This window comes from Cyprinus carpio, chromosome B6, assembly GCF_018340385.1.
Source record: "Cyprinus carpio isolate SPL01 chromosome B6, ASM1834038v1, whole genome shotgun sequence".
NCBI classification, from domain to species: domain Eukaryota; kingdom Metazoa; phylum Chordata; class Actinopteri; order Cypriniformes; family Cyprinidae; genus Cyprinus; species Cyprinus carpio.
Genome location: NC_056602.1, coordinates 17,488,330 through 17,513,212, shown reverse-complemented (window position 1 = coordinate 17,513,212; position 24,883 = coordinate 17,488,330). Strand labels below are relative to the sequence as shown.

The window sequence follows — 24,883 nt, the reverse complement described above, 5'->3', positions numbered from 1 at the left end:
TGCTTTGTACTGTCTTTTTCTCTATTTATTGTTTTAGTTGATATTCTAGTTCTTCTTTTATTAACCATTGTAAAGGTTATAAAATAACACTTTTAGATCTGTAACTACAAATCCCATTATTCTGGTTTCCTCTAAAAAAAAAAATGACTTTCATCAGTTGCTCGTTTGGCAATGCTGTCAACATCTGCCAGTCTTAGAGTACATATGGTAATGAAGGCCTGGCACTGCCATTTGTGCAAGTTGAAAAGGCACCCCAGTGGAAAACGGCTCCAATTAGGATCATGTCCATGTCTTGTAGGTACACAAAGACAAATAAAGCCTGTCTTTTCTTAATGTCACCATTTTAATGAGCTAGGAAACAGACCTTGTGAAATACCCAAATTAATTTTCACACAGTTTGTCATAAGATATTTATGAATTAGATCATTTATTTGACATTAGCTCTAGCTTGTTTCATTTTTTGTTTGAAAAAATGTAGTTGATATTGTGAATTGAGCACAATAACCGGAAGTTACTTTCCAGCTCTATTTCAAGGCTTGAAAGTTTGGTTATATTCTACAAAAGTAGATACAAGGTTAGATAGTGTTATTTTCTGATCTGTCTGAAGTGGGAATGTTTCCCTTGGATTGTGAACTTGAGAGAATAACATTGAAGTTTAGCAGTAATGGCTGAAACAGGCAGCTTATTGGATGTTCCCGGTTAATGGGTCATGGTACATTTCTCCAATCCTGGACTTGGAGGTTGAGATTTATCATTTGATCTTACCTTAATTCAAGTCTTATGTAAAGTTGTTGTTAATTCAAGAGTTAATGCTTTGTATGTGTGCATGTTTTGGTTTACTAAAACATCTGGTGAAAAGAAAGTGGCTCATGTGGCAGGATTTTTTTTTTAGAAACTCTGCTGCTCTAGTTAATAACTTTCTCCAGGGAACTCCAGTCTGCAACGGGTAAACCAGAACTCACAGAAACAAAGTTAATCAGCCGTAACTCCTTCACACAAGTGCAGTATAGACCCAAAGCTAAAACAACATCCCAGTTTTCTGAAACCTCTTCTGGTTTATGAACTCTGTTTTCCCTTATAGCACCAAACCATTTTCCCAATGCGTGTGGCACTGCAGCAGCTGACAATGCATGTCTAATGGTGATCGATTACTACTTAACAAAGTTAGCTCAAGCGCTCTTTGATGTAGAGTGGAGGGCTAGATTTGGAAAGCAAATTAATCTCATCTTATTTCACAGGACTAATAGAAAGGGAGTTCTCAAACAGGAAGTGTGTATATCAAATAGGGTTGGGCCGATAGACGATGCCATCGATATGAATACATCTGTTTTTATTGTTTTCAGCTGGCAAAAAAGATCCGTGAGAAGTTTAACCGGTACCTGGATGTGGTGAACAGGAACAAGCAGGTGGTGGAAGCCTCTTACACAGCCCACCTCACATCCCCCCTCACAGCCATCCAGGACTGCTGCACCATCCCTCCCTCCATGATGGAGTGAGTAGTCATTTATTACTCCTTTAATTTGACTTTTTTGCACCTTTAAGTGCATTTAAAGCATGTTAAATCTGTGTGAATCTGATGCGTCATTGTCATTTACTTGTTTCACTGATTTTACTGTGTGCATGTGTAAAGGGTGTGACTAAGCTTATGTGAATGAGGAACGCATTTTTAAATGCCACAAATATTGTGTTTAAATCACTGAAAGGCAGTGATTTGTTAGCTTAGTTGTCAGGCTGCCCTTTCAAACCTAATCTCTCTCTCCCATTGCAGTTTGCAGAGTTTTTGCTATATCTTTTGTCTGCTTTGTGTCTTAACTGTCCCTCCCTTCTGTCTGTCTGACTGACTGACTGTCTCACTCACACATCCAGGCTCATATGTTTGGCTCTACTTCTCTGAATTTTCATCTTCTCTGCAACTCTTTATCTCTGTCTGAAAGGATGTTCTCCATCATCCATTGACCTTCTCAGCTATGTCTCTTTCATCCTTTATCGGTTCATATTTTTTCCTGTATGCATCCCTTCACTATCATTTGACATTTTAAAGGTTCTGCTGGTTATACAAATGAATTATTATTGAGTTGTTTTTCCTCTACATTTTCTTAATTTGTTCAGTATGCTTTAAGAGAGAAGCCAGGTTTCTGCATACTTTGGCAAAAAATGTAATTAGTCAGTAGATTAGATTAGAAAAAGGCTCCCACAGTCATGGCAAACATCATTTATAAATATTTAAACTGTGACCAGACCAGGTAGTGGAAATTAATAAAATATAAATATTAATTTTACACTGCTGTTTTTTTTTTTTTTTTTTTTTTTTTTTTTTTTTTGCAATAAATGCAAGGATGCAATAAATTGATTTTGATCTTTCTATTCACCAAAGAATCTTTAAAAAAAAAAGGTAAAAAAAAAAAAAAAAGTTTCCTTAAAGCAAGTCAGCATATTCAAATGATTTCTGAAGGATCATGTGACTCTGAAGACTGGAGTAATAACTGCTGAAAAATTCATTAATCACAGGAAAAAATTACATTTTAAATGGGAAAACAGAGGTTTTAAATTTAAATAATATTTCACAATATTACTGTTTTTTTTTTTTTTTTTTTTTTTTTTTTTAACTGTGATCAAGGTAAGCCCTGGTAAACATAAAATACTAATTTTTAAAAACATAAAAATTCTATACATGGGCTAGAATTTGCTTGCTATCTTTGTCACTTTTTTTTAATCTTTAGTTTTTTCCTTCAAGATTAAGTTTGCGTTTGTCAAAAAAAAGAAGAAAATGTGCAGAAAATGTGCAGTTCTCAAAGGACTGTTTTGGAAAATGTCTCTGTCCCCGAGGCACAGAAACATCTTTTACGATGTGTTGAAGGGAAGTAAAATTATAGAAATAGAAGAAATAGAAGTTTACTTCAGGTTTTCCAGTATGTCATCCAGTGTCCAGTATCAAAGTCAACGCATTGTTAATATCACCTGAGGCTTGATGAAAAAGCATAAAAGAGCTAGCTAGAAGCTGCTTTATCCTACAAGACAACACTGATGTATTTATGAATGACACATCATTTGGCTTAAACCTTCACACACCTGCCCAATCAGCTCATCGATGTTTATCTAAACCGCCTCTTCAAGTTTTCGTAACAATGGAATGTACTATACACCGCCTTGATATGATCATGTTACATCCTGTTTGTGGGTTTTTGAAAAGCCTTTCATTATGACAGCATGATGAACAATATAATGTACATTTTTCTAAACTGTAGAAGTGAACAGTACTTTCGACAGATAGGTTTACAATGCTGTACCCTTACATGATACATCAGATATATCAGCGATCTCTAGAAAAGTCATGTTATTTTGCGTGAGGGTGGTCCATCCTTATGGTGGCCAGCACATTGAGATCTTGTGACCTGTCGTGTCCAATCCAAGTTGTTCTTCAGTTAACTCAGTGGACATCTTGATAATGTTTTCTAGGAATTTTAGTGTAGCTCCTGTGTACTTGCTTTGGGAAAAAACAACACTTCCAAAACATCTCCAAAATGTTTGTCAGGGTTTTGTTTTAGTAATATATTTAAAGGTTAGGCTACCTGAGAACATTGGATTCATAAGGTTAAATGACATTACAAACTTTTATGTAAAGGCAGTATAAGCATCAAGAATAAACAAAATATTAAAAAATAGATTATATTATACTTTTTTTTATGGAAGCGCATTTTTCCACAGTTTAATAAAAAAAAAAAAAAAGGTAATTTTTACTTTTTCTAAATTCTGAGATTATGTCTCTCAATTTAAACTTTTTCTCACAATTCAGAGAAAAAAATATTTCATAATTGCAAGATATAAACTTAAAATTCTGACTTTCTTCTCTTGTTTACATCTTGCAATTCAAATTGTTTTTGTTTTTTGGAATAAAAAAATTAAAATGTAATTGCAAATCTTTATCGCACAGTTCATCCCAGAGTTTATATAATCCAATTTTAAATGTATATCTCTCTATTTGAGTTTATTTACAATTCTGAGAATTGTGAGATAAAGCCTTCCATACTTTTGCCCTCAAGGAATCACAAAAATGCCTGTGCTGTGATTAATGTAATAACGGAATGAATAGATAATAAAGTCATTTTCAGACAAGGTTTCTAGAGATTTAAAGCCTATGACATCTGCTCCGACATTGTGTCCTCTATCAGACCTCAGTTCAGCTGCCCTCATAAAGCCCAGTCACGGCCGAAAGATCAAATGTTTCACACCATATCAATGTCCCATCCCCATCATACATCCCAGCGGTGTCTGTTCTCCCAGGAGCGCTGACCTCTGGCACAGGAGAATGCTTTAATCAACACTCACCCCCACGGCCTTCTGCTACACTTAACCAGCGATGAAACTGTCTAGAAATAGCCCTTTACTCAGGACGCATGTGATCGACTGCTCTCTCTCTCTCTTTCTCTCTCTGCTTAGGGGGATTTAAGAGTCGGTGGAGTGTTAAGCTACATTTGTGTATTGCCCAAAGGATAGTCTGCAATACTAATGATGTTGAAGTTTGTGCATGTGGAGTCTACAGTCTCCACATGCACATGTGATAAGCGACAACCGTTATTACCAGAACCAAGGAAATACCATGTTTTTTTTCTTGGCCCATGGTAATACCATAATATTCTTTGAAATACTTTCAGTATCATCTAAATATCATGACGCACATGTATGGTTATGAAGCAGTATCATTTTTAGCCTTTTAATGATATTCAAATTTCCAAATTCTGTTCTATTAAACTTTTTGTTCATCAATGAATTATGAAAGCGGAAATTTTCAGCTTTGCCATTAAATGGATAAATTCAATTTTAAAATATATTAAAATAATTTTAATTGTAATAATATTTCAAAATATTACTGTTTTACTGTAATTTTGATTAAATAAATGCAGCCTTGGTGAACAAAAGTTTTCTTCAAAACATTTAAAAAAAATCTTACAGACCCCAAAGTTTTTAATCTAGTCTATATGTATGATGTTTACAACATAGGCTATATACATATAATCTTAATAAAATAAAATATATATATTTTTATTAAATTGATTGCGAATTTCAGGTAGTAGGAGAAAAACATTTCAGATATTCATATATATATATATATATATATAAATATATATATATATATAATATATATATGAAAATCCATTATGTTTATATATATATATATATATATATATATATATATATATATATATATATATATATATATATAATTTTTTTTTATTTTTATGGCAATGAATTTAGATCATCACATTCCTGTTATCATTTTTTTCCACTTGGATCTTTTTTTTTTTCTCCAGTGTTTACATTTCTTGATTAGGGTTTCTTCCCCCACAAACAAACTCTCATTCTCCTGATTTCCTTTCCTCCCTCTTTCACTCCTTTGTCATTCCCTGTTAACTGTTAATCCGGTCTGTATCTCCCAATCCTTTTGGAGCCAGACCGTTTGGACAGGCTCTGAGCCTTAGCTAATAAAGACGGCGTTACTGTGTGTGTGAGAGAGAGGGGGATACAGAAAGGGATCGGGAAGAGGGGCTTAAGTCACCACAAAGGGGTCTTAAACGCTGCTCTGCCGGACTGCATGCTTTCCTGATTCAATGCAGGGCGAAATAGGGAACCTCTTTTTCCCATAATCCCCCTTGAGCCTCCCTCTTAACTCTCGGAGACCGCTGTGCTAATGAAGCCCGCTCTGATAGACACAGTGAGAGTGTGAGTGAGTGTGTGAGAGACAGAGCTGAAACCGCAGTGGTACGTGCATCTTATCTCCGCCGCGTGGCGAGACGTCACCGATCTGCCAGCACTTTATTAGCTGTGGAATAGAATCACAGGCACTTGTTCTTGTCACCGTCAAACATGAAGTGCCACTAAAGAGGAGTTCATCTCCGTACATGAGGACGGCTCTTTGCTTAGTTTAAATATTAAGAGGCTAAAAGTGATTGCAGCTCATAGACGGTATTAATAAAGAGATATTAATGACTGTGTACTGACACAGATTAAACATTCATTTAGAATGAATGTGTTCTAATGCCTGATTGTACATTTAATTGTAATCTGATATATTATGTATTATATATTTCCCATTTTACTTTTAGCACAAAATGCTACTTTGGCCGCTTAAGACTAAAGGATTTATTTTTCTTCTTTTGATAAACCAAGATATCAGCTTAGTTGGTTATTTAGCCATTTTTTGACCATGTGTTCATTCCCATTTGTGTCAGTTATAAAATCTAATGAACAAAAATTTTAATTAATTATTATATTGTTATTATTATTTCTAAATATAGTAAGTTGGTATCTGTATTTTGTAAACTGCATCATATGTTTAAAATCCAATATTGGTTTTTTTTTTTTTTTTTGGTAATATACACATACTTTTAAAAGAGAATTTAATGCATGTTTCTAATGCAACTGTGACATCAGGTATTGTTCATTATAATTATTTAATTAATTTTCAGCGGAATCAAATGAACATTTGATTGGAATTTTTAGTTTTAAATGGTTGAGATAATGACAGTTGGCCTTAATGTTAGGATTTTTTTATATGATTGAAATCTTAGTCTTTGAAATCGAAATATGCAATTAGAAGTGAACAGCAGATGTGTTTCTAGTTCTTGGTTATTTTCGGGTCAGATGCAGTTTTTACACCATGCAAGCTGAACAATACCAGAGGGCTTGTTTTTCCATTTATTCCTTTTTTTCCTCTCCTCATTCTTTCTCAATGTTTTTGCAGAGGCCCTAATTTGCATATTGAACTGAAATCAAACACGTCTCTATAAGTCTCCAGCTTTTATTCAGTATATATTTTCACAACTCGTTCTTTCCCCCCCATTTCCCTTTTGCTCACTTGCTCTCCCGTCTTTTTTCTGTTGTAAAATTCAAAGCAGCTTGCAAATTTATTTTTTATCTAGCACATTTGCTTTGCCACCACATCTAAAGTGTTGAAGGAGAATTCTAATGACTAGGGCCTGATGGGAATTAAATGTCTGAAGTTCAAAGCGCTTTGCACATCACAGCAGCCGTCAATCAAACCGCAGCCCCGCTCTGGCTCTGTGAGACGACGATAATAGGGAGAGAGAAATGAACCCAACAGTGAGAAAGACACTAGTTTAGTAATGGGTGAAGGAAAAGAACATACATAGTTAATGTGGCAAAGGACAAATGCGATGCATTTAGGGGAGAGCAGTGCAGTATGGGTATTGTGTGAAGAAGAACAGAAAGATATATGCAGCATCTGCCATCAGAACAGAGTCGGTTGGCAGATGATGAGGAAATGATGGCTAGAGCTTGTTACAGAGATAGTGTGTGTTTGTGCGGCGGTGTTTTTGTAGAGTCATAAGGGAGATGAAAGCGAGTGTGGCAGTGCAAGATCTCTGGAGACACTGCTTAGATCAGTGCTCGATTAGTGCAGGCAGAGACCTGAAACAGCAGCATAATGGGCGGCAATATGAAATATTATCTGTTTGGAGCACATTCTGAATTGACAAAACTCATGATTGTTAATTACAAATCTAGTCGGGTTCCTGATCACTAATGGCCACTGTGCCACTAATCAATGCTGTCGACATGCAACTAACCATATAACTCTGCATAGATGGCACATTAAATTGGCTTATTATCAGCCAAGCCAAACAGAAGATTTTCCAATATACTGTGTGGGTGTGTGTGTGTATACACACACACACAACATTTTTTCTCTCTCTTTAGTGTGAATCCATCTGAATGCCAAAATGGACGGGTTGAAAGATGTCCTCATTTTCAAACCATGAACAAAACTATGCAAGATAAAGCAAGTCAGACTGCATTACTGCTTGTCTATTTGCAGTGTGTATAAACATGTTTTTTGCCAGTCAGAGTGTGTTTTGTGCATTGCATTATTGGATTAATAACTGGAGCGTTACTGGGCAGATTGACCTGTAATGGTTTTAGTTAGTTTTATGAAGACTAAAATACTAAATATTAATAATTAAAATAAGATTTGAGTTTTCATCCTTAAAAGTAATAGTAAGACTTGTATCATTTTTTTCTAAATAAATATATGTTTCTGTTTTTATATTTATATATGTACACTGCCATACAGGTAAGATTTTATTTTATGTTTTAGAAACTTGTCTTAGTTTAGAAGTCTCTTTTGCTCACCAAAGCATTTATTTGAGCTAAAATACAGTACAAAGTAATATTGTGTAGTGTTGTTATAATTTGAAATAACTATTTGCTGTTTTAAGATATTTTAAAATGCACAGCATATTATTGTGATGGTAAAGCTGAATTTTCAGCAGCTATTACTCCAGTCTTCAGTGTCACATGATCCTTCAGAAATTTTTTTTTTTTAGCAATCTTAATATTTAGTGCTCAAGAAACATGTTTTTGCTGTCAGTAATGTTTTTCTGCTTAATATTTTTTTTTTTTTTTTTTTTTTTGTGGATGTTGTGTTTTTTTTTTTTTTTTTTTTTTTAGTTGTGTGTTTGAAAGAAAATATTTTTTTACAACATAAAAAATCTCTTTACTGTCTTTTAGTCAATTTTTAATGCATATTTGCTGAATAAAATATTTTTCAGTAAATATTTAAAAAAATCTTACTGAACCGTAGCGGTGCAGTTTTTTTTTTTAAGTTTCTTTTTATATTTATATATTTATATATAAATTTGCCTCTTCATGCCTGTCTAAAAGTGTTGGATGCTGTGAATAAAATCAAAAAGGTTCTCCCATCTGCTCTCGTCATCCTGTCCCCTCAGACTGCATCCCTCCATCTTTCTCTTTCATCTTCAGCACAAGAGCTGTGCAGCTGGTAGAAATAGATATCGATGCAGTCTTCCTCAGATGAACACTTCAGCTTCATTTTTCTTCATGACTGAGGCCTTGAACAAACTGAACACTCACCGCTCAAGTGCTGGACTGTGTTTTCTTCATTGTCCCTTTCTAATTATGACTGGTTAAAGTATCTGTACTGATGTTTTGTCTTCTCTCTGATTTCAGATTTGATGGTAATTTTAACACCAATGTTTCGAAGACTATCAGCTGTGATCGTCTCTCCCTTACCGTCAATAGTCGAGCTTTCAACCCAGGACGAGACCTCAACTCTGGTGTGTATAAAACACACACACACACACACACATTGTCTAAGCTTCAAAAACCCAAAGCCAGTTTTCACTTATCCAGCTGTTGCCATAGCAACCATTTGCAAAGAACAATATTGCTTTCCTGACGTCAAATCTTCAAAGATTTTTTGGCCTTTAGAGTGAGACAAAAAATGAACAAGGCTGTTGAATACGTGACCCTGCTGATTTGCACGTGGAAATACTTTATTTTCTCTCCTCTCATCTCTCTGTTTTTATTCCTTTCCCTTTTAAGTGGCCACAGCTTTGTACCTCTGTGCTCTTTTCCCCTTTTATATCTGCTCTACCTCACTGTTCAGGAAGTGTATGTTTTATCACTTTATACACTGCGCCAGTGTCAACAGCTCGGTTTGTCAACAGAATACAGAGTCAGTAAATTCAGTAACTTGTGATGGATTCAGCAAGTAGTTTGTCATACTTTGATCAGTTCTTTAAAATAATCAGATTATATTTGTGAATTGAATTGCATAGGTTCCCCGTTATATATTTCAGTATTAAAATATCTAAAATGGTGCATAGTGAAATGTAGAATTGTTTTTTGAATTGTCTGTATGAACTGATTGATTCTCGTTCTCCCTCCAGAACAGATGATCTCAATTCATCTTCATACAGATGTTTATTTTTGTTAGGCAGTCATCAGGAGTTCATGTTACCACTCTCCCTCCATTTGTCACTGAATACTGACCCTGCTAACCTTGCAGGCAGTCATCAGTCATATTTGATCCCTGTTAGTCTAAACATTGATGAAAAGAGGAGGGAGGAGGGAAGAGGGAGAAAAGAGACAAAAAGATTAAGAGGGAGGAAAAACCTTGAGAATAAAGTGATGAGAGAGAAAGAAAGAGATAATGTTGTGTTTGTGTGTGTTGTGATGTCTTTGATTTAGTTTGTAGGTTTGGTTCCTATTTCCCAACACCCCCCCCCACCCCCTTTGGTGTCCTTTGTTTCACCCTTTACTCCTCTTCAAATCCCGGTCTGTTTATTTCTCAGAGTTCTGTAAGAGTTCCCCCGACTGTCATAAGGCTGCATCCCAACTTTATAGGCACTGAAAGTATTGACTTATTTTGTTGCTGATAGAAAAATAAGTACTATTAAAAGGATAGTTCACCCAAAAATTAAAATTCTGTCATTAATTACTCACCCTCATGTCGTTCCAAACCCGTAAAATCTTCATTCATCTTCGGAACACAAATTAAGATTTTTTTGATGAAATCCGAGAGCTTTCTGACCCTGCATAGACAGCAATGCAACTATCATGTTCAAGACCCAGAAAGGTAGTAAGGACATCATTAAAATAGTCCATGTGACATCAGTGGTTCAACCGTAATTTTATTAAGCTACGAGAATACTTTTTGTACACACAGAAAACAAAAATAACGAGTTTTTTCAACAATTTCTTCTCTTCCGTGTCAGACTTTGCAATGCATTTAGGAGTGTACCACAACACATTTATGTGCACTCACAATACCGTGCTTTTGTAAAATAATGTGATGCGCTTTCTGCCATCTCAGTGTGTTAACTTGAGCGCGAAACTCCGTGTATATCTTTGCCTTACAGACATTAAAAATATATCTATAAAGAGTGAAATGTCTGCTTTCCAATGAACTGATTCAAATGGAAAACAAATTCTCAGATTATGTATTCCATATGAAACGCATCCCTTAATACGAAAACGAAAGCAGTTTATCAAATTATTCAAATGTTAATGCAGTCTCCTTACTGTTTTTCACTGACACATTCATATTCATAGCTTCTGCGGTGCGTTGTGGCAAGCTTTATGCGTGTACTAGAGTGCTTTTAGGCTTTTACGGAATTAAAGGCTCATTATAATGATTTAAATGGTTTTTTAAAAATGTGCGATTAGTCGACTAATGCTTAAATTAACAAATTCTAGTCGACCACAAAAATCCTTAGTTGAGGGCAGCCCTAGAAATTAATACTTTTTAATTTGCAAAGATCCATTTAATAGAAATGTTATAAGAAATGTTGTGCTCTTCTTTTGAACTTTGTTCTTCAAAAAAAAAAAAAAAAAAAAAAATTCCACAGTTAGCCAAGTTATTACAGTTTCACAGTTAGCCTTCAATTAGAAAGCTAAATCGCTTAGCCTAATAGCTTAGCAAAGCAGTAATTGGTTAAGAAAAACTGATTTACCAGTTACTGATTTATAAGAACAAGATATCACAATAATGCTACTTTTTTATCAGGTTGAGGATAAAATTTTATGGGGGATTGGAACTTGCACCATCACACCATCACAAACTCTTCGTGTTTGATTTCAAGGGGATCAGTGGTCAGTTTTAGCCACAGATGCATGAGAAAATGTGCACTTTTTAAAAATCCATTGCAGTTTACTATGATTTGGATCATACTATTTAGGTTCATAGCCTACTTAGACACAACTTTTGGTTTATCAGTGTCACTGAGAAATACACAACGATTCCCATTGGCTGGATGAAAGAGTTTAAATAAGGAAGAGGCAAATGCAATGATTTTTGGAGTAAAAAATAACCATGAAATTGACAGCACCGTAAGCAAGAAATATAGCATTCAGTGAGGACTTAAAGTGGAATGAAGGGATAGAGGAAATGAAGGGGTGTCACGTCATGACTCTGCTTCTCAGCTACTCTAAACACTGGATGGGGGATTAAGCACTATGGGGTGGCACATGTGTATGATTTTTAAAGCTGTCAACATGCTGTAAAGTTCCTGTTTATACTTTGGGTATGGATGGATGGCTCATTTGTGGTTGGGACGCCTGTTTGTGCTTAGCATCCAATATTCTTCTGCAGGTTTCCACAGCAATTTGATGACTTTTGATTATTATTATGAAATGACATAATTGATTTGGAAAGGCTTAAGCTAGTGTTTACTCTAAACCTTTACTTCTTTCATTATTTTAATATTTTATTATATTATATAATATTGGCCTTTTATTGTTTGAGTTAACATTTGGAATCACTCAAACCACTTAACGTTGTCGGCATGTTTAAGTGGAATGGGTGAATTGCAGGTTATTTATTTGACCTGAGTAGCCTCTCGTAGCATGTATTCATCCTTTTTTTCTTTCTTTCTTAATTTACGGTGTAAAAGATCCAAGTAATATTACTAAAGTACATTCTGAAAAGGATCATACATATAATCAGACTTATGCCCTTTTGAATACCTCCACTGCCTCTCTTTGTTGTATTCCTTCTTGTCCTGTCTTTTCTTGTTCTTTTGCCCACTTTCCTTCACTTCCCGGCTCCTGTTAAGTAAATAAACGCTTGAATTGATGGCAGCAGAGTGGTGATCGCTGTGCTTCTCGAGTGTTTGGAAAGGATCAGCTTGTCTGGGCTCTGGCCGTCACACAGCTGGGGCCTGTTCAACTGACATGAACCCTACAGCTGCCTACTTCAAGTGCACACACCATTCATATAGATCCCTGCTGCATGGCATATTAAATTAGTTCTGGATGATTGTCTTTGGGAGTTTGGGACATTTAGATACTAATGTTTCTATGAAATACTGCTTTAAACTTTAATAATGATTTATGACTTGACTGATTGTAGTGATTGTGATTGACAAATAATGGATAGCAAAATCAACTGGTTGATTTTTTTTTTATTTTATATATATATATGTATATGTGTGTGTATATATATATATATGTATATATATATATATATATATATATATATATATATATATATATATATATATATATATATATATATATATATATATATATATATATATATATGTGTGTATATATGTATGTGTATATATATATATATATATATATATATATTTTTTTTTTTTTTTTTTTTTTTTTAAGAAAAGACCATAGAGTAATAAAAAAGATATCAAACTTTGCAAACTATTCTTGCTTTCTCTTTGACTTCAGTGCTGGCAGACAACCTGAAGTCTAATCCAGGGATCAAGTGGCAGTACTTCAGCTCAGAGGAGGGTATATTCACTGTGTTTCCTGCACACAAGTTTCACTGCAAGGGCACATACGAGCACAGGAGCAGGTACAAAGAGCTTTCTCTCTTTCTTTCTTTCTCTGTCTCTCTCTCTCTCTCTCTCTCTCTCTCTCACACACACACACACACACACGCACTGTCCTTTAAGTTTTCACTCTGAACACTGATATACCCTATACCAAGGTATTGAATCCCATGGTTATCACTACTTTCATGCATACCATCCAAATACATATTTGTCAAAACTGCATTTTTAAAAGAAGCTGTTTCTATTAGAAACCTTTAGAAATTGAGCCAGGTACTTACTTGTTAAAAAAAAGAATCAAATGCTCTAGCTGTTTTTGTCTTTATCTTAGTATTTTAAAAAAGTATTTGCTTCTTTTCTTTGTCCCCCATATTTTAGCTAGAGACTAAGTAAAGGTTATTTTCTCTTTTTGTATAAAAATTGTGATGTGTAAGTTAATCGCACTCTGTCATAGGCACCTCAGAATGTAGCGTCTTGTGTGGCTGAGTGTAAATTACCTTCTAGAGAGGCCTTTTAGGTCTGTTTAACGTAGTTACAATAGGCCCCATGCCCTTGACTGGAATGCAGGGTCACCCCTACTAAACCCCACTGGAATCTGCCACCCAGTGTTGTGGGCAGTGTGTGCATGTGCTGAAAGATGGTCTCATTTCTGCTGTCGTTCCCACAACTTCTCTTCTCCTGCTGGAGATTGCACAACAGATCTGGTACTCACAGGTTTTTAACCACTTATAGGATGTATATATGAGATTTAGGCAATATGGGCAGCTTTTTCTTAGTGTTGGAGTTGAAAAGGGTTTCCAAAAACAACACAATAGAGTGCAGGATCTCTTGCACAAACACTATAGTGAAGAGAGCGGGAATCACGCCAGGACTACACTTGGCTTCTTGCCGTCAGAATCCAGGAAAAGTCGTGCAGGGTTCTTGCATTCTGCAAATAAGTAGACCGTAAATCTTTGTTTCTGTGTGTTGGCAGGCCTGTGTATGTTTCAGCAGTAAGGCCGCAGTCGAAACATATTGTTGTGATCATAGACCATGGTGCCTCCGTCACTGAGACCCAACTCCAGATCGCCCGTGACGCTGCGCTAATCATCCTCAACTCCATAGATGAGCATGATAAAGTAAGGAAGTGACGTCATCATCGTCATACACCCTCCACTGTTTGCATTTGTTCTTTTGGCACTCAATGTCCTTTTTTCCCTCCTCAGATTTCAGTGTTGACAATAGCAGATATTGTTCGTTCCTGTTCTCTGGATCAGTGCTACAAAAGCTTCCTCTCACCTGCTACCAGCGAGACTAAGAGGAAGATGAGCACCTTCATCAACAACATTAAAGCGTCTGACAGCTCTACCCAGCATGCACTGGGCTTCCAGAAAGCCTTTCAGTTGTTAAGGAACACAAGCAATGTCACCAGACAGCCGACTAGTAAGAGTCAAAGCTTATTTACATTAGATTTACTAACACCATGTCATTTTTTACCTTTATGTATCTTATGTTTAGTGTTAACAAAAGTGTTCTTTAATGTTGAATTATAAAAAAATATATATATTTTCGAACACACTTTAACTGAACGGTTGTGACCAGTATCTGCAGGGTTTTCAGTTAACAGTTTTTTTAATACATATAGATTTTATATATTGTATAAAAAAAAAAAAAACTAATACTCATGGACTTTCTGTAAAATGCATTATAAAAGTATTTTTAATGCAGTAATTATGCCTTGTAATGCACCTCATAAAGCATTGTATGGTCTCATGAATAATTGTAACCATAGTTATAATACATTATAATACTTACTTATCAATTAATTGAACACACTTTTAGAAAGTATCATGCATTAAAACATGACAAACAACCAATTTTAGTGCAAATCTGCAAATATTATAATGCATTTTAACTTTGGTTCCAGTTATTTATGAAAAGATATAATGCATTATAACATGCATTATGAATAACTTTAATGCATTGTACTGTACATAAGGGCTTTAATTAAAGCGTTACCAAAAACTCTCTATGATTTTATTTTTTAATGCACAAAATAAAATCAAACTAGCATGCAGTCAGACAAGAGTCAACTATGATGAAGTTAGATTTTAAGAGAAAGGCTGAACTGTTACCACACAGAAGTTGTCAAATTTTTATTGGGGTCAAAATGACAAATTTTTAAATAGTAAAAAATTAAATATATACATTTTCAAATTGATTTATATATTACAATATTTATTGGACAAAGAAATACAAATCATTTTCAGTTATTTTTCATTTTCAAGTAATTTTTTTGGTAATTGATTATTAGTCTGGGAGGAATTGCTAAAAAAAAAAAAACAAGCAAGTGAAACTTGCTAATCAACTTTTATTCTATAAAATATATTATATTATTTATATAAATATGCAGACTTAAAAGATAATGTGCCCATGAAGTATTGGTCCCTGAGAAACAGTTACTAGAGTATTAAACACCTTATTTTGGTGTGTATGTTCTCAAGTTGCCTCGAGGTCAGTTATTATATTCAGTATGATTGATTATTGATCGTCTTCCCTCTCACAGACACCGACATGGTGATAATCTACCTGTCATCAGGCGTCACCTCCCGAGACTCATCCGAGCACGAAAAGAGAGCAACCCTCAGCGTGGTCAAAGAGGAGAACCGTCACCTCAACAACTCGGTCATGATCCTCACCTATGCTCTCATGAACGGTGAGATACAGACAAGGAGTGCTGCTTTTTTATGAACTCTTTGTCTTGCAGGCCACAAGGGCTCATGATGAACACCTGTGTGCATGTTTGTGCTTTTTCAAAACGTGCTCAGCTGTTTTGTCGCCCCTTCATCTTTCTTCTGGTCTTTGTGTGTGTGCGTTTACGCGTAAGAAACCACTCTCCATTATATTGCTCTTCTCAGCTGTTCCTCTCCCCGCATGTATTAGCCTGTCATTAGCATACATTAGTTTGGCATCATGAAAATTTAAATGCAGATAATCGAATAGAAGAAAGAGAAATGCGACAATACATCAAAGGCCACTCAGTGACATGAAAGAGTGAGAAAGGCCTTTTTTATGCATTAGATGACTCAGAGATATGATTCAGATTGATTAGCTTGGCAATGCAGGTTACACTACTTTGGCTAGGTATTTTTGAGGCTCTGAAGGACACACACACACAGGGAATTACTCATATTTTCCTTATTTGAAGTCTGGTTCATTTATGACAAGTTGTATTATATTCACATATTAAAACCTGTCACAGTGTCAGATTAATAGACTGGAGTGTTGAAATTTATGTCCAGTCCAATAACAATTCAGCAGAATTGAATGTTCCTCCAAAAGTGAAAGAGTGACTAACAAAAACCACCTATTCTTTCTGTTAAAGGTCCAAAACCACCATTTCATGATGGAAATAGATTAAGTGTGATTTTTAGCTTTGCGGTTAAGTAATCCGTGTGGGATATGAATGGCTTTCTATTACCGTGCTGCACTCTAAATAGGCCAAAGAAGTAAAACCTTTACAAAACACCTGCAATATCTGTGAAAATTTTGATGAATTGGTTGATACTAGCTTTGTTCCAAAACCCAGTGGTGCATAAGAGACACATATCACATTGATATTGAGTATATAATGTCTATTTTAATTAGTTTTTCTATACCATCGTCCTCAGAAGGAGTAACGGGACTCAAGGAGCTGGCCTTCTTGCGAGACCTGGCTGAGCAGAACTCTGTTAAGTATGGCATTCCAGATCGTTCCGCCCTGCCTGTCGTGAAGGGCAGCATGATGGTTTTAAACCAGCTGAGTAACCTGGAGACCACCGTGGGCCGCTTCTACATCAACCTCCCCAATCGAATGATCGACGTGGCCTCCTTCAGCTTGCCTTATGCAGACCAGATGGGAGACGGTAAGTTAAGATCTTCAACTTGGCATCAAGCTCAAGTCTGGCACATTAATATTCCCTCTGACAAACCCAATGCATTCAGAAGACCTCAGAAGAAGTGGCTCTGCACCAGAAAGTTGCTATATACTGTAAACTTAAACTATAAGTAAAGCCAAAAATCACAAATGCAGAGTCTGCTCTTATGGGGCTGCTTGACAGGAAGTCATTCTGATGAAATTATAGCTCGATTTGAAATGATGCATAATACAAATCTGCTCACAAATGATATTTACCTTGATTTTTTTTATTGCTTCATAAAAATGTCTCATTTTATTTTCTACATTTTAATAAAACTTTATTAGGTTATGATGGAAATGATGCCTGGAAGAGATGAAGGAACAGTCATAATTTGATTTAAATGTACAATTATTATATATATATATATATATATATATATATATATATATATATATATATATATATATATATATATATATATATATATATATATATATATATATATATATGTGTATGTGTTTCTGTGTGTGTTTGTGTATATATATATATATATATATATATATATATATATATATATATATATATATATATATATATATATATATATATAAACTTTTTTTGCATAAATAGTCTGGGACAAGGGTAAAAAAAGAAAAAAAAAAAAAAGAAAAAAAAAGAAAATCTATAATATAAAGACAATTTTAAAAACAAAAGATGTTATCAAGGAAATTCTTTTTAGATCTTTTTTTTTATTATTATTAAAAAAACAGCCTCTTTGACAAAAAAGGTGCCTGAAGTTAACACCCAAGAAACATATCTACTTTGTTCATTGTTGTTTTTTAGTATCACTTGTCTTTTGCCAATGGCTTGTACCTCACAATTAATATTATTTCTTCATGAATAACCACTTACATAAATTGACTTATTAATATTGGGACAGATTGAAAGGACCTTCTTTTCTGTTTGTAGGTTTCATCATGACCGTCAGCCGGCCATGCTACTTTGGGAACTTGTTGCTGGGTGTCGTTGGAGTGGACGTGAATCTGGCATACATACTGGAGGACGTCACCTACTATCAGGACTCCCTGGCCTCATATACATTCCTCATAGACAATAAAGGTAGGAAGATGCATGCGCTGATGATTGCTTTTGGTTGAGATCCACCTGGTTCCATTAGCCAAAATGAGCCAAGCTTGTTTTACATGTTTCCCTGTTTGCCTCACTTCAACTTGACTTTCCAACTTCACCATGGATTTGGATGTCTGATCTTCACTGACACAAAACACTGAACTGAAGACCATTAACCTTTAACAGTTCATTAGGGGAATCAGCTGTCCCACAAATTGGCGGCTCAGAGTCAGAGCCATGGCTGACATCATGCCAGTTTCTTGAAGTGGCACCAGCAACTCTCTGTGGATTAGAACTTTTTAGGGTGAAAAGACTTAAAATGATTTTTTCCCCCCGCTTGAAAATGATCAGTAGTCTGCTTATGCAAACACCATCCACCAAAGAATGAAATTAAGCAGTGTTGCCCTTATTTTGACAAGCTTTCATTTACGCTTTCTTCATCCTGCTCTGAATAACATCTATTTGTTTTTCCATGACTTCCCCCTGCAGGGTGAAGCGTCTCTGAATTTACAGCGCTGTTAACCTTTACTTAATACTTATTAAAACAATTCGATAAGCCCTCCAGAAATTGCCACTTTACACTAAAAGGTTGTGTTGTATTACATATGTAATAAAATGAGGGTGATTATCTGTTCCTGAGAGTATACAGTCCCAGACTGGGATCATGAAGTGGCACCTGCTGTCTCCAGCTGTTCAGTAAAGAGACGAGGTAGCACTGCCTCTCAGTTCTTTTCAAAAGGAAGTCTCTCCCTGTGTTGTGCAGGCCACAGTTTTTGTGTGTAATCTATTAGCTGAAAAGCTGTAACAATATACAGTTTGTTAAAAACTATATTGGACCAGGAAACATAGTCACAGCTTGCAAGTAAAAAGTATGCATTTCAAATACAAATTAGGCATTTACATATACTAAACTAAAAAAAGTTTATAATTCAATGTAATTATTTAATAGTAATTTAGTAATTCTGCTGGTCAGAAAATGGGTGGAATTTTTTTTTTTTACTTTTTTTAATTTTTTATGAATATTAATTAGTTTTTTTTTTTCATATATTATATCAATTTAAAATAATGTTTGCATATCTTTCAGGCTACACCCTCATGCATCCGTCACTCACCCGACCTTACCTGATGACTGAAGCTCCCCTCCATACAGACATCATCCACTATGAGAACATCCCAGGGTTTGCTGCTGTGCGTCAAAATATCCTCAGGTGAGGGTTTGTGGGATTTCAAAAAGACCTGGGTATCTGCAGTTGCTCGAGTTTACTGTGTTACTCGCGTGATTGCTAAGCTCATGTTGTGTGTTTCTTGTTAGTCTGCCTCTGGGGAGTCAGGTCATTGCTGTGCCTGTCAACTCTTCTCTGTCTTGGCACATGAACCGCCTACGTGATCCCAGTCGAGATGCCTACAATGTCAGCTATGCTTGGAAACTGGTAAGCTATTCCTCCACAGTGGAACAAGCATTGGCTTAGAGCAAGCTGAGGGGAAACCAGACTGTGTTTGTATGTTGTTTTATTTATTCATTTTGTATTTTTACTGATCTTGACCCCTGATTTGCAGGTTCAGGACACTTCGTTTATATTGTGTATAGTTTATGTACAGCCGGAGATCCCGGTGAAGCAACTGAAAAATCTGAACACGGCCCCTAGCAGCAAACTCTTGTACCACCGCCTGGATCTGCTGGGGCAGCCCAGCTCCTGCCTCCACTTTAAACAGCTCGCTACAGTCGGTAAGCTCAGACAAAACATTAATATAATCTTAACATCTTGGAAAAAAAAATAGTACATGCTATTCGAAATGTTGTTAGGACTTACTATGCAGAGCTCGTTTCTCAGAAAACGGAGCGAGACATTTATTTTAAGATATTTCTTTTTCTATAAATCAATATCAAATCTAGACGGAACAGTTACAAGAGTTTCTTTGCTCTTGCTCAACAAGTGAGTTTTTACCAACAAAAAACAAATAAATGTTAGCGGAGGACTGCATGTCAGAAGTTGTTTTGTTGTTAAAGGGAAATAAATGTGTGAATGCATTAACTATGGGAAAAGTAGACTCTCTCTCTCTCTCTCTCTCTCTCTCTATATATATATATATATATATATATATATATATTAAAGCAATAAGCCCCAAGAAGCCGTGGTTTACAGTAAATTTATAACAGCTAAGGAGCGTTGTTAGGCACGACGTGAAGCGGAGTGCTTAAAACCTCTTAGTCGTTATAAATTCACTGTAAACCATGGCTTCACGGGGCTTATTGCTTTTATACAATGGTTATTCCATAAACGTAGTAAGGTTTCACAAAATAAAACAGAGCAAATAAAGTCAATGATATTATTAAAAACATTATTCTTCTGCCAAACAATGTAGTTCCTTAGAAACGGTTGTCGTTCCAACAAAGTGTATCTTTATAGATTAATTTACAACAGCTTCAAAATCAGAATCAAGGACTGGAACTATCCTTTTTTATAAATAGAAATATATATTTCTATTTATAAAACAGATAGTTCCGGTCCTTGATTCTGATTTCGAAGCTGTTGTAAATTAACATTTGGGTTTACATTTGTGTGTTGCTCGGCAACCACTTTGTTGGAACCACAACCGAGGAGGAACTACATTGTTTGGTGGAAAAATAATGTTTTTATTAATATCTTTACTTTTTTTTTTGTTTTGTTTTATTTTGTGAAACCTTGCTCAATATGGAATAACCATTTTATAAAAGCAATAAGCCCCATGAAGGCGTGGTTTACAGTGAATTTATAACAGCTAAGGGGGTTTTAGGCACTCCGCTTTGTGTCGCCCTTTAGCTGTTATAAATCCACTGTACACCACGGCTTCTTGGGGCTTATTGATTTGTAATAACTATATATATATATATATATATATATATATATATATATATATATATTATATATATACATTACAGATATACTGTATATTACTGAGGTTTTTTTTGTCACGTGATCATTCTAATATGTTGATTTGGTAACTTTTCTTATCTATTATAAAGGTTGAAAAGGATTGCGGTGCTTAATATTGGGAACGTGTGCTTTTTCATGGTTCTTTGATAAATAGAAAGTTCAAGAATATAATTTATTTACAAGTCTGTACTGTCACTTTGGATAAGTTTAATGTGTCCTTGCTGAATAAACATTTTCATTTCTTTCCTAAATTAAATTAATAACCCCACACTTTCGAACAGTATACTTTTTTGGGTAAGTGAATATTACCAAAGGGATGATTGATAATGGTTTGGGGCTAATATAATTAAGCAGCGCAATTGATTCATCTCTATCTTTTTTCAGAGAGTCCCACAGTGATGTTGTCTGCTGGTAGTTTCTCCTCTCCATATGAGCACTTGAGTCAGCCAGAGACCAAGCGCATGGTGGAGCACTACACAGCTTACCTGAGTGACAACACCCGGCTCATAGCCAACCCAGGCCTGAAGGTACACACAAACACACACTTACAGCACATCTCAGCAACACATGTCTCATAGCCAACCTGGGAGTTGCTTAATCTTTCACAGTTAGTGGTCACATGGGTGGTTTCTCAGTCCTAACTGGCAGTTCTTAGTTGGCAGGCTTCCTCTCCTCTTTAATTCTTATTTTTCATTAGAGAAATGCAGCGCACCAGTCTTTATGATGCTCTGCTTAGTAGAATTCTTTAACACCCCCCTCCTTTGGTCTTCCAGTCTTCTGTGAGGAATGAGGTGATGGCCACCAGTCACGTGACAGATGAATGGATGAGTCTTATGGAGATGAGCAGCCTCAACTGCTACATTGTGAGGCGTTACATAGCAACGCCCAATGGGGTGCTGCGGATTTACCCCGGTTCTCTCATGGACAAAGCCTTCGATCCCACCAGGAGGCAATGGTAAGATTTGAGCCTCAGGACGGAGGTCTTCAAACTCCTAGTGGGACGCTGGTCAACAGATCCCACAATCTGTTGACTAAGCTCAGCAAACTGACAGATTCCCAAGAAGGTATTTTGTGTTCATATGCAGCTGGACACACTACAAAAAAAGGGTGTATTTTTTAATACAAAAATTGTATATAAAAAAAAAAGTAAAACAAACTTTGATAAATTTATGAATTTCTGTTTAAAATGTGGTCTAATTAGTGATCCTTTTGTCTTTTAGGTACCTTCATGCTGTAGCCAATCCTGGCCTCATCACTTTTACCGGACCCTATCTGGATATTGGTGGGGCAGGCTATGTGGTCACTATAAGCCACACCATCCACGCCTCTAGGTCAGTTGTTTAAGGGTCACATTTCATGTTTAAACCTATTGGATCTCAACCAGGGGGCCACAGGATAAGTAATTTAAGTAAAAAATTATTAATATATTTTTTAAAAATTCTAACTATTGTTTAAAATGTTTAAGAAAAAATTTAGAGGTATTTTCCCTCTGAATAACTTTTGTTTTTATTGAAAACATTTGATTGAAAAATAATTTTTATATATATATCTGTGTACTCCCTGTTTCTGTTCTGTTTTAAAACAAGCAGTTTTGTCATAATAATGGTAGAAATACTGAAAAATATATTGGTCTGTATGAGGGGAAAGGGCCCTTTGAATATTGTGTTGGAGACATGGAGGTCTATAAGTCAAGAAGTTTGAGAAGTGCTGGTTTAGACACCATTTGCTATGAGTTATGGCTTTTATAATGTTGATATTCATTTTTTTTGCTTATTCAGACACTAGCTGTTTTTTTATGCCTGTATGGATCAGACTCTAAAAACTATGATATAAATAACTTAAATATAGAGAATTAAATGAATAGGTCAACCACAACATAAAAATTGTACTCACTCTCAAAAGGGGTTAAAAGTAGTTCATAGGACTCGTGTGCTATGTAAAAGTCATTATTCACTCATTTTTGTGTTTTTTTTTTTCAACATCAAATCTTCATGTACATTCAAGCCTGACACATCACTACTGGTCACAAGAAACACTAGGAATGTTTTACGTCAAGCCTAGTGTAGTTTGTCATAATGTACCATGAATTAAACTTTTGTTTTGCAGTCTAGTTGAAAAAAGTATTGCACATGTAGTACGTAACAGTACCTGTTGCAAATGAAAAACAACTGCCTCATCACTGTCGGGTTGGTGCTTTGCACAGTGCGTGCGCGCACGTGTGTGTGTGGTCGTGTGTGTAGAGATATGATGAAGCTGTTTGAAACTGGCAGCGTTCCAGAATGTCTATTGTAGATAAAGAGTGTTTTCCCTTCAGGTTTTCCAATCAGCTCTCTCTTAAGAGGAGGAAATGTGACTATGTAGTGTGTGATCTGATCTAAAGCTCTACTGCAGTGACCCATCAAACTGTAGATCTCCTCATTCTTCATATTGTTCAACACACTTATCTGACTCCTTTCCCAGTTCCCAAAAGGCCTCCGGTTACACAGTAGCAGTTATGGGCATTGATTTCACTCTTCGCTACTTCTACAAAGTTCTGTTGGATCTTCTGCCCATCTGCAACCAGGACAAGGGCAACAAAATCCGGTAAGGCCTTCCCACCACACCCAACCCCCATCTCATTTCTTCTCAAACTCTCTAGTGTCTGCCAAGACCCCAGTTTGCCGGCTGTGGTGTCCAGCGTAGCGCCTGAAGCTATTGATGCCCCACAGAGGCTCTTTAAAGCTCTTTCAAATGAAACTAATCAGATTTGCTTCTGTTGGAAAAAGAGGCATTCACTTAAGTCTTCTCTGCATGCTTCTAAGCTCCCTCTTTTAGGATAGGAGGAGATAGAATGGGAACGATCTGAGGTGGGGATCAAGAAACTGAGGGAGGGCTGGATGTAGAGAGAGAGGAGAGATGAGAAGGGAAAAGTAGAAAGACTGGAACAATGATATTAAAAAAAAAAAAAAAATTAGGTGGTTCTTGCCTATGCAAAAGTTGCTGCAATGACATTAGGTTATTGTGGGAAGTTTTTATTATCGATATGGCGGTTGCTTATGATATTCAGAGAACCGGCTTAGCTGACGTTACAAGCCTAGTTGTTGAGTAATTGTGCACAAAGTTGCAATTTTATACACTACTAAAATATTAGAGCATAATACCATAAAACTCTGTGTAAACATATTTATGGAAACCTCTGACCAGAAAGAATGGTTGAAAAATTACAGAAGGAGTACATTATGACATCATGATGAACAACTTATGAAATTAAATCATAAACAACTTCATTACCTTTTAAGCACAGTTTGCGTTCATACCAGGGTTCAGCAAAAAATATAAATCAAAATACATTTTCTAGTTTGTTCCATGAGTATTTATTTCCATTTCTAATTTGAAATGCATTTCCTGAATATTTAATATTTTATATACCAGTGGCTCTAAAACGGGGCCTCACCAAAGTTCAAGATGACTTAAAATGTTTTAAAATAAGGCAAAACAAACTTTAAAATAAGCTAAAACAACTAAAAAGACAGATATTTAATTCACCCCAACTTTTTTATTTCAATAATTATTTTATTGTATTTATTTTTCATTTATTTTATTTATTTTTTACATTTCTTTATCAAAAATTGTATTTTAATCTAAAGATACTCCTAATTTTTTTTGTAAAATATTTATTGTTGAGGACAGTTGGGGTCTTGTAGTCATATAAATATATCTCCTATACAAGTATAATAGTATTGTTGTTTCATGATTATTTTTGTATCATATTTAAATGGAAATTTAATTTGGGTAGTCAACCATATAACCATAAAAAAGCTGTGCAGTTTGCTTTATCATTCATGTCTGTAGCTCAATATTTTAACCCCAAGAAAAA

At 35.4% G+C, this 24,883-nt stretch overlaps 1 protein-coding gene across 1 annotated transcript in view; it reads left to right on the top strand.

Annotated features, from left to right (window-relative positions):
- The window catches only part of LOC109054251 (VWFA and cache domain-containing protein 1), a 66,378-nt gene that overhangs the window by 28,442 nt on the left and 13,053 nt on the right, over positions 1-24,883 (top strand). Inside the window, exons 3-17 of the mRNA XM_042725984.1 lie at positions 1,344-1,492; positions 8,983-9,089; positions 13,003-13,129; positions 14,080-14,224; positions 14,312-14,528; positions 15,652-15,801; positions 16,757-16,990; positions 17,954-18,103; positions 19,197-19,320; positions 19,425-19,542; positions 19,670-19,838; positions 21,412-21,554; positions 21,801-21,982; positions 22,248-22,358; positions 23,488-23,610. Of these exons, the coding sequence (XP_042581918.1) occupies positions 1,344-1,492; positions 8,983-9,089; positions 13,003-13,129; positions 14,080-14,224; positions 14,312-14,528; positions 15,652-15,801; positions 16,757-16,990; positions 17,954-18,103; positions 19,197-19,320; positions 19,425-19,542; positions 19,670-19,838; positions 21,412-21,554; positions 21,801-21,982; positions 22,248-22,358; positions 23,488-23,610 (2,249 nt within the window). The remainder of the gene's footprint in view (positions 1-1,343; positions 1,493-8,982; positions 9,090-13,002; positions 13,130-14,079; positions 14,225-14,311; positions 14,529-15,651; positions 15,802-16,756; positions 16,991-17,953; positions 18,104-19,196; positions 19,321-19,424; positions 19,543-19,669; positions 19,839-21,411; positions 21,555-21,800; positions 21,983-22,247; positions 22,359-23,487; positions 23,611-24,883) is intronic.